The sequence below is a fragment of the Limanda limanda genome, chromosome 20 (genome assembly GCF_963576545.1).
Source record: "Limanda limanda chromosome 20, fLimLim1.1, whole genome shotgun sequence".
NCBI classification, from domain to species: Eukaryota; Metazoa; Chordata; class Actinopteri; order Pleuronectiformes; family Pleuronectidae; genus Limanda; species Limanda limanda.
The window spans coordinates 13,607,312-13,617,042 of NC_083655.1; the positions used below are offsets into that span (position 1 = coordinate 13,607,312).

The window sequence follows — 9,731 nt, forward strand, 5'->3', positions numbered from 1 at the left end:
TGTTAAGCAAAGATCTGGAATACATGTCACACTTTTATTTTGTTTTTGTACAATGAAAGTCATAGCAGTACAATAGAATAATGCAGGTTATATAATACACAATGATATATACATGTTATCAATTGATCCACACAAAATCAACAAATATGCACTTAAAGAATGAATAAATTATTTTGTTGTGATACAATATGTTCAATTTAACAGTGATGAGGCGGTCCATGAAACTACATGACGTGGAACCTCATCCCACCTTGGTCTAAAACCCAATATATTCAATATTCAGATACATTCCTTCCCTGTGCAATCCTATTTGTAAGCAGTTTTGGTTTGGTGGAAAAGTTCTCTAAAGTCATTTCTTATTTCTCTTTTTTACATATCCTAATGACTAATTTGCTTGCGGGATAAAGAATCCATGCATGTCCTTGTGGAGCGCCGTGTTCAAGTTTGCACGAGCGACTTCCTTGAATGTGCTGCCGTCCAGAATCAGGATGAAATCAGACTGGCCTGGGTTAGAGTTGATAACAGTTGCTAAGACGACACCTGCAAATGGAAAGGAAAGTGGGTCAGAGCGGACAGGTTATCAAATCTCCTGTTTTTTAGGCCAGTATTCCAAATTAATTTGTTCTCCAGCTGACACTGTATCCAAGCATACGTAACACAACACACATGCACGTGTCACACACTCTCACCATCATCCTCTGCCTCTCCAGCTGGTCTGGGGATGAAAATGGGCTCTGATGGCCAGCAGTTGTCTTCACTCCAATAAACCATTTTCTTGGTTTCTGTGTCAAACTTGGAAATCTGCAGAAAAAGAACAGATTAGGAGGGGGGGAAACGTGTGTGTGTGTGTGTGCATGTGTGATTCATTGGCTTGTTGAGGTGGATCAAATAACTGTGCTCTAATTCTAAACAGTGCAGAGCGTTAATAGCTTATCCCTCTAGTAGATAAGGAGGTGATGGTGCAGTACTTTGTCCTGACTGTGAGCCATGCTCTTAGAAAAGAGCAATAAACCATCAACCGTGGTAATTATTTCGGTCGGCGATGCACCTTAAGGAACTCGCTCGAGCTCGTTTCCAGGTATTAAGTGGGGTAGACTTTAGACAGAGTGACTCACTAATCGTTAGAGAGATAGAGAGAAACTGTTTTAATTTAATCAGTATACTATAATATCCAATAAAATGTTAGTGCCATGTGTTTGGTTCATTTAAGGCATCAGTACAAAACAAAGGGGCAAAAATGATTGCATATATATGTTTTATGTATGTTTAGACTCAATCTGTATCTATGATTGAAGTAACTTACTGATTCTGATATCTATTTTGTCAAAGGGATGCTGGTTCAGCTCTTTGCTATAACTCTACACAAAAACACGAGTCAAGTGGGAATGAGCAGGAATCTTATTGTCTAAACTAATGTGTTTCCTATTGTGCCTTCCTCTTTAGGTCTGTGGACTGTGACTAATCCCTGAGACCCGAGGGATTCCCTCTTCCAAAGAATGAAACCTTTGTAAGGGAACGCTTTGAAGTTCTTCTTTCCATTGTTTCTGGTGCATAGGTGTCGAATTAGGATCAATGGAAAGGATGTGGGTATAACAGAGTATTTTCCATCTTCTGAAGTGCCAGCTGCTAATTCCCAGTTCTGCAATCCGCTCCCCAAATCCGTTAAAACAATGCCGACTGGAACATTTACTTTCTCAAAGGCCTTGAATCTAAAGTCTCTGTTCTTCAGGAGTCCCACAAGGCCCTGCTCTGCGACAGCCACATTTAAAACAAGTTGTGCATGGCCTGTTTTAAACCTGCCTATTTGGAACGGTCTGTTTCCTCGGCCTGTGATGCTGGTTGCAGGTTTCTCTGTGAAAGTGCTGGACACCTGTTTATCCATGTTTAATAGTATTGAACGTATCGTGGGTCGAAATCGCACAAAATTCCGCACTGGATTTTCTTTGGCCATTAACATGCACATACCAAGTGTGAAGTGGATAAGATAGACGGTCCTCGAGCTATGCCAGCCAAAAACACAATCACATAGATTAGATAGGGAACCTTACCTCTTTTGCCAGTGCAGATACCTCCACACAGTTGCCGTAGACAAAACGTTGTTTCTGTCCGTTGATGTCATAGTTGATTCTGGGTAATTCCAAACCTGAGTGTTCGTATTCGTATGGAAAAATAAATTAGTCTAACAGATACACAATTAGGAGATACAACTTGAAGTGTCTGTTTGAGGAGCACTGTGGTTTTACCTTCACAGAACACCTCTGGCTGGCAAATCAGTTTGCCCTCTTTCTCCTTCACAGCGGTAGCTGTTGTGTTTTTGAGTCGTACCAGGTTCTCTCCAACTGCAATGGCCTACAACAACAAAAAAAAGTCCATAAATAAAACCAGTTAAATCACAAAACTTCTGTATTATTGTTGTTATAGTTTTTGGTATTATTATCCCACCTTGTTTGAATGGATGGGAAGTACAAATCTCCTGTAGCTTGGTTTGGAATAACTCTCGTCATGGCCAGCATTTTCCTTCAGCTTGCTCAGGTAGAACATTTCATAAAGGCTGGTGTCATCATAGGCAATGACATCGAAGACCACATGGCCGTCTTCCTCGAAAGCGTTCACGTGATGGTAGACAACCATTGCTCCAGTGGAGTACTTCGTCTCAACCACTTTGCCGGTCTTTCTGTCTATCAGGTGGATCAGAGTCTGAGGACGGAACAATCATTTGTAAAGTAAATTAGAGTCAATCCCGTTCCCGCCAAGGTTTTATAATCGTCCATAACACTGGTAGCTAGAGCTGCTTCCATACTCAGTAGTAGGACCATAAGGTATGACACAAACAAAGCAATAAACATAACAGATAGCAACACTCCCTTACATTTTCCTCAGGGCAGAACTTCAGACAGCTTGCCCAGCTGACTCCCCTCATGTATGCCGTGGCCATCTTGAGGATGTCCAGTTTGAATGGCTGCTCGATGAAGACGAAGTAATTGTCCGTCATGCCGAAGCTGTGGTAGTAGCTCGGTGTGAGCAGGGAGCGGCAGGGCACTGTGCAGACCACCTCCACGTTCTTCAGCGCAGGGGCATTCTTGTCTTTGTCTGAAAACCCAAAGACACAAAATAAACTAATGCAGTGCAACCATCAAGCTGCACCAAATTTCACACTTTCATAGATATCTTTTTTATTATTATCAAGATCTATGAATTATTCCCTGGGAAAAGGTGAATATGTTAAAAAAATGCCCAATCACATAATGTTTAATATAGTGAAAACTAACATCTGCATCGACCCCCTAATGCTTATCCATGCTGAAACTGAATTGAAATGTCGCACTGTTGGGTTACCAGGTTTTGTTCTAACAATCTTATCACTGTTTATGACATGTTGATGTTGAAAGTGATATCTTTTTATAGAGCGGATATCTACATCTAGAAAAAAAGATGGGACCTGTTACGGACAGACTGATTTTAATTGCAGGGGCTTTTTGTAATAACTTAATTTCTCACTCCTACAAAGTGCAGCTGATAGGAAGAGAGAGAGAGAGAGCGCTGAGGGAACCGGACAAAGTAGAGCAGGTTACGAAGTTTATATACCTTTCTCTGAAGCGGCAGGGACTTTGAACAGAGTGTATTTCGTCTTGCCCTTCTCTGCTATTGAAGTTCCAATGTTGTAGGCGTTGCCCTCCTTGTCGTAGTGCGGATGGGAGCAAGCCAGGTTTACAGGCAGGTACTTCATGTAGTCCACCTGTGGCAAACAGAAGAACAGGAGCTCTGAAACCTGCTCTTCACTCCATTGTTCAACCAACAGTGGTCACTTGTTGTTGTCGTTGTTTTTTTTACCTTTTCCTGAGTCTCCAGGGTCACAGGATCAATCTTGAGAATGTAGTTTGTTTCAGAGGTGGCATAGTAGTCGTTTCCGTATTTGATGAAATTGCTCGCACCGTTGTCGGTGAAGTCGGGCACCGTGTGGTTGAGGAAAGTGATTGCCCTGAGAGGTTCGGGAGGAAATGGGTTAAGTTCAGGGATTATCCAAAACAAAAGACCTCATTTGTTCACAGTGGTGCCTTTTAGAAATGTGTGAGTTAGTTGCATCTCTATGGTAAATCGACAACAGGAAGGCAACAGCAGGTGGCTTCTCCGACACAAACCACTGATTATCCTCATACAGAGAATCCTTTAGCAGTGGTGGGATGTAACAAAGAACTGTGCTACTGTAATTAAGTACATTCATTTGTAGGGTTATTTGTAGGTTTGTATCATCTACTATTAGTATTTTCTACCCTGCAAATAATTGCATTACATATTCACATTGTTTTCTATCTTTTTAAAAGTAATCTATAATGAGAGAGGAATTAGTTCACTGATCAAATCACTGCGGGGAGGAAACATTCAACCTAGCCTGTATAAATTTGTATTAAAAAAAATATACAATAGGCACAGTTAATGATGTAGTAGATCATTGCATTAGCGAAGTACAAGTACATTTACTTTCAATAGTTTAAGTGTATTGAAAATCACTTAATTACTTATAATTACTTTCCCTCAAGTAGAAAAGTTACCGTAGTATTCCTTGTGGTAAGCTTGTAAAAATGAAATCAGACTACTAAAATGATAAAGATTATGATATGAATGAGAGAGTGTTCTTACTTGAAGATGAAGTTCTTGCGGGGGTCCGGATAGGCCATTGTCCCCATTTCAGACACAACTATCCTGTTTTCAGCCATGTTCGCTTTGTAGGTGTCCCCTCTGAGGAATCTGCTTCTGTGGGTAACTTCACCTTAAAGAAAAAGAAAATTTATATTGTTATGATTGTTTTTGTGCTATTTTGCTTATCACTTCTTGGCTTCTCTCCACACTAAAATACAAAGAGGTTGATGTCACGGATCAATAACTTAAGAAGCAAACAAGGCTTTTAGTTGTTTTTTTATCAAACCTTTCACGAATTACCCCTAATTTAGTTAAAAGAAATAATTATTATTGTGTTTTTATTTGTGGTTCATATTTTATGCATTCCTTAGCTCACACTGTAATACATAGAACAAAATCACGGATCAATAACTGTAAAGAAGACAAAGCTTTCAGTTTCTCAGATATGATCTTTCATTACTTTGTGTAATAGACCAAAATTGCAACACCAACCATTTTTAATAGTGAAGCTGTTCATGATGGCCATCCCATCAAACCAGTGGTCGTAGCTGGTGTCCCCCACAGAAAAGATGCCGGGGCCATTACGCAGCAGGGTGCCTTGCAACCAATCGGGGATGTTCCCTATTGGAAAGGAAGTAAAACAAACGTTCAGTGTTGTCAAATAAATGTGTGCATGTCTTGGTCCTTTTTGTTAAAATGTAAATAATAATAAAAAACTTGACTTACCTTTTACTTCTGCCTTGGTAGGCTCCGGCTTCTCCTCCGCGTTCTTGGAAAAGTCTGGGTACATGTTTGCGCTCAGAGAGACGACTGGCTCTTGGAGGTGTCTGAGAGATACTGTGGTCAAACTAGCGCACAGACCACTCCCTTTAAAGCTGCTGTCTCCGCTGGGGAGTTGGCAAAGGGCGGATTATCTTATCTTCACGCTGCCCCCTGGATGATATCATTGAAATGTCCCAGTGACAAGTTCGGCGAAACAAGTTCCCTGGAGAAAGCTTTACCTCGAACAGCACGCACATGAGAAACATGAGATTTTGCCCATTTTTGTCCTTAGATAAATGCAGATTTAGTTGAAGTGCTCACATGTTACTGCACCTTTGGGTTCTGCGAAACTTGTATTGCGCATTGCATAATGTGCGATACAAGTTTACTTGCCACCACCTTGTCCGTTTTTACACACACACACAAACACATATTCAACCCTGGACACATATTGGCATAATGCATGCCATAGTCGCTTACCATCAAAGCACCTAAGTGCCTACCGTGACCTGGACCGGCCAAAATGTCCTCACTTTTCCAGAATATCCACAACATCCCGACTTTCTCATAATGTCAATATGGTCCATAACTTCTGAGTGGTCCTCACAGTGTAAATACAAGTACACACATATATAAAATAAACAAAGAATACATATGAACACACACTGTTACAAATGGCTGAAAAAAGCATCCAAATTGTGACAGTTACGTACTGTTTACCATTAAAATTGTTTCTAAACAATGCATTCTGGGCAATATTTCCGTTCTCTGGGTGTGATGTTTGAACCAGCAGCGAGGCTCTGCAAATATACAACACACTTCTGTATTTCTAAAGGAGTAGAAATCCTTACATATATTATATATATATATATATATATACAGTATATATATATAGTAACTCCTGTAGCTGAGACTATCGAAGAAATTATTTGTTATTCCTTTGATAATTTGGGAGGATCTCAATCCTTAAGTAATCGGTTTTATTTTCTGTGGTGATCAAGGCCACAGTATTGTTTTATGTCTTCACGTTGATGGATAGCATATCCGTCATATACTGCACTGTGTATGTGCAGCCTATTTATCTTGAGAATTTGGGGAGCAACAAAGTCAGACAGTCAGATAACTAGGACCTGTTATTCTGTGTTTATTGTGTGTGTGCTAGTGCACGTTCTGTGCGTGCTATAAATAGTTATTTTTTATGGGGGACAAATCACCAATTAAACATTTTACATTATTGGGTGATCTCATGAATTTGCTCTGTTGCTTCTTATCTTATAGTTCATTGAGTCAATGATTTGCTTATGCAATATGCCATATAAAATTAACTTGACGTGACATTCGTGGAATAATATTGTCTTAATCTTTTTATAACATGCATTATGTTTGTTTCTAAGAAGAACCAGCTGCTGACGAACCTGTCCTGAGATGACCGGAGCAATCTGTGGAGCAGCAGGTAACCCTCCCACTCTCCTCCTTCAGTGGTGACTTGGTGTTTTTTTATGTTAAAAGTACATGAATCTGACCTGTTCTTTGAACATTGACACGGATACTAACTACAAGAAACACGAAGAAACTTATCTCAAGTTTCTTCCATTTCCTACAACTAGTTACACAACATTTCCACCCATTTTTTACAACTCTGTCTGAGTCAGGATGTAATTAGTAACTTGTTCAAGTGGTTGTGTCTTAATTTTTGTTGTAAATTATTCCTATTGCCTGATTTGGTCAGATGTTCAGTCTGTTTGACTCTTATGAGATATTATTTCTTCCTGCCGTGTTCATATTTGTCAATATTTTTTTCCACAAAGTTAAACGCTGTTTTAAAGTTGTGTGTCGTGTACACTGACCAACATTTTTTCAGACAGATGCACATTGCAAAAATAAGATATTTACGTTTTTCTATCTCACTAATAAATACACAATAAATATGAGATATACTGAACTTTAGTTGCATAAGCTTTTAATCATTCTGAGGGGAAATGCTGAAACGGCCTGTCTTATCTGAAAAGAGGCCCAGAGACATTGAAATCTGCTTGAAACTGTTGACGTGTCAGAGTGTGTCTACACAAGGTGTGCAGTCCAGCCATTGAGGGGGGGGGGGTCTAATGATATACAGTAGAGAGCCTCCAGCCAAAGACCCGAGGAGGTAAAATGTACACACATGTCATAGATTGTGCTGCAGGATTTTGACATCATGGGGGGGGGGATGGGCTTAGCTATTATGGCACATGCTCAGCTAATGGGGGTTACGTTGGAGACTTTGTGCTCAGGGGCCCTTCACAAGAGAAGGTGGAGCACAGGCCCAGAGGCTAGCAGGGAGCCTTGGGTCTGGGCCTTTAACCGTTGTTAAGTCGTTAGTGACTGAAATCAGCTCATTTCACCTGCAGACGGACTAATATGTGAAAAGAGGGCGTGAGGTTCTCACTTGACATGCAAACAGCCCCCCCCAGAGGCTCACACATTAACCGTTGTGTTTGATCTGGTGAGAAGAAAAGTGGCCCATCGCTACGTCTCGCACCTATGAAGTGTTATGAAGTGTTATGTTCCTGGTTACTTTGTGGCACACTCTGCTGTGAGTACGGCCAACGTGCTCGTCTCTGTTCTCTGAGCTACTGGACGGAGACGTACCCTGTGTGGAGGCCGACGATTCTCTTGACCCTGATTTCTCAGCCAGGGTTATGGCTGTGACTACAGATCCCTGAGACAGAAAACTGGTGTGAGGCTCTCCAGGCAAGAAGAGGAGGATGTTAATCCCTTTGGATGTGCTGATAGCCATAGAGTCTCGTCTCCTCCAAGGTCAGTAACGTGCCTTTGTTGACATGAGGTGTCAGGATACCCCGGTGAAGGTAGATGGATGACATCTTTCAAGGTGAAGACTGCGGTGCCAGATCACATTCGGTCATATAGATCCGCAGCTACAGCCAAGTTTCGTTGTTTAATATTAAATTTGTCTAGTCACTAATGAATCAGGAAGACTTTCTCTACGGCTCGTTCATTCTCAATTCTCTGTCTCTCTCCCCGTCCTTATTTAATCAGCTGAGTATTGGATGTTTACAGTAATCCAATTAGATTTGGCCATGATCTCAATCAGCCAGTCATGGTATGTCCATCAAACTTCTGTTCTCCTCTCTGTCACCACCAGCAGTTATTTCAGTGATTTGCTGCAACCCTCCTCCTACCAAGTCACCTCCAGTCTCCATATCCAGTGTCGTGGTCGAGCTCAGCTGAATCCACTCGTCTCATCTAAATCAATATTTTCAACTTTTCCGAGGTCCCATAAACACCGGTGGGTTTTCCTATACTATGTAGCCACGTACAATGCAAGAGCTTACTAAAGGCAAATAAATCACTCAGTAAAAAAAGTACTAACAGACGAAACGCTGTATCTTGAGGAGTGCACATCAGCAGCTGGACCCCAGAGGACGCCCCACCTCCTGTCCAAGAGGCCTCCCTAGCCCCAACCAACCGGCAGGGGGTCCCAGACATATATGCATATATTCTGTGGGTCTTCACCTGTGTAACTTCACCCACCAGTCAGCTAGAACCAAAGAAGTGTGTGTTGGAATGTTTACCAATAACAAGGGGGTAAAATGCAGAGGTTTCAGACTCCCTGTCTTTAGTTTTGTGTGTTTATCTTCGGTCTGATCAGCTGCGATGAAATCCTTTGCATGCTGATTCATGCCCATCTTGTTTACATATAACGAAGATACTCTTATCTCTTCTTGAAGCAGCAAATCAAGACAGTCCTGTTTCTCCTCACTGATGGCTGTGTGTAAATAGTAAATAGTAAAGTATAGTTAACACATAACTGAGTTTACCCTTTTTATTGATAATGAGAACACAGTACAAGATAAGAAACACAGGCACCACTGCCCTCCTGTGGCTCATGAAAGTCATTACCATACACTAACATATTCAGGCAATATGTTGTTGATGACACCCATGTGCTTAATTATGACAAAAAGCTAATGAATGTAAACTTTAAGACTTTTTTGGACAATAACCATCTTGACTGTGAGCCAACAGACGTCTTGGCAGAAACCCCAACGCCTTCACAGACTGAAATCTAGAAGAGCAGATAAAGGTTTATTTTGTATTGTTTGACGAGATGTTAACTTGCTCCTACCAGCATAGGGCAGGAATTCTGTGAGGTGTGTTTAGTAACTTGAAAAAAGGAGAAAGCCTTTTAGGGCTTTTCTGGTCATTTTTGAAATCAAATTTTGTTAGATTAAGAATAAATTATGCACACATTTTGCAGAATTGTAAAAATATGCACACAACAGCTGAAGAAATGCTTCATTGGAAAATACAGCAAATAATATTCCACATGG

General features: G+C 40.9%; 1 protein-coding gene across 2 annotated transcripts; it reads right to left on the reverse strand.

The window, feature by feature from the left end:
- Positions 1-269: 269 nt before the first annotated feature.
- Positions 270-5,428, reverse strand: bco1 (beta-carotene oxygenase 1). Of its 2 annotated transcripts, none has more exons than XM_061094116.1 (11): positions 5,365-5,428; positions 5,131-5,259; positions 4,639-4,768; positions 3,832-3,979; positions 3,586-3,736; positions 2,870-3,084; positions 2,443-2,697; positions 2,244-2,349; positions 2,049-2,143; positions 690-801; positions 270-540 (listed from the first exon to the last, which is right to left on the reverse strand). In XM_061094116.1, the coding sequence occupies exons 1-11, from the start codon at positions 5,426-5,428 to the stop codon at positions 386-388; spliced, it is 1,560 nt and encodes a 519-aa protein (XP_060950099.1). In that variant the 3' UTR covers positions 270-385. The 2 variants fall into 2 exon arrangements, with proteins under 2 accessions (XP_060950099.1, XP_060950098.1); XM_061094115.1 differs by having other exon boundaries at positions 2,870-3,090.
- Between the last annotated feature and the right edge of the window lie 4,303 nt (positions 5,429-9,731).

Coding starts and splice junctions, on each gene's coding strand:
- bco1 (XM_061094115.1), bottom strand. CDS start 5,428: ATGTACCCAGACTTTTCCAAGAACGCGGAGGAGAAGCCGGAGCCTACC. Junction 2,350..2,442: donor TTCCCATCCATTCAAACAAG/GTGGGATAATAA, acceptor TTGTTGTTGTAG/GCCATTGCAGTTGGAGAGAA. Junction 2,144..2,243: donor GCCAGAGGTGTTCTGTGAAG/GTAAAACCACAG, acceptor ACGAACACTCAG/GTTTGGAATTACCCAGAATC.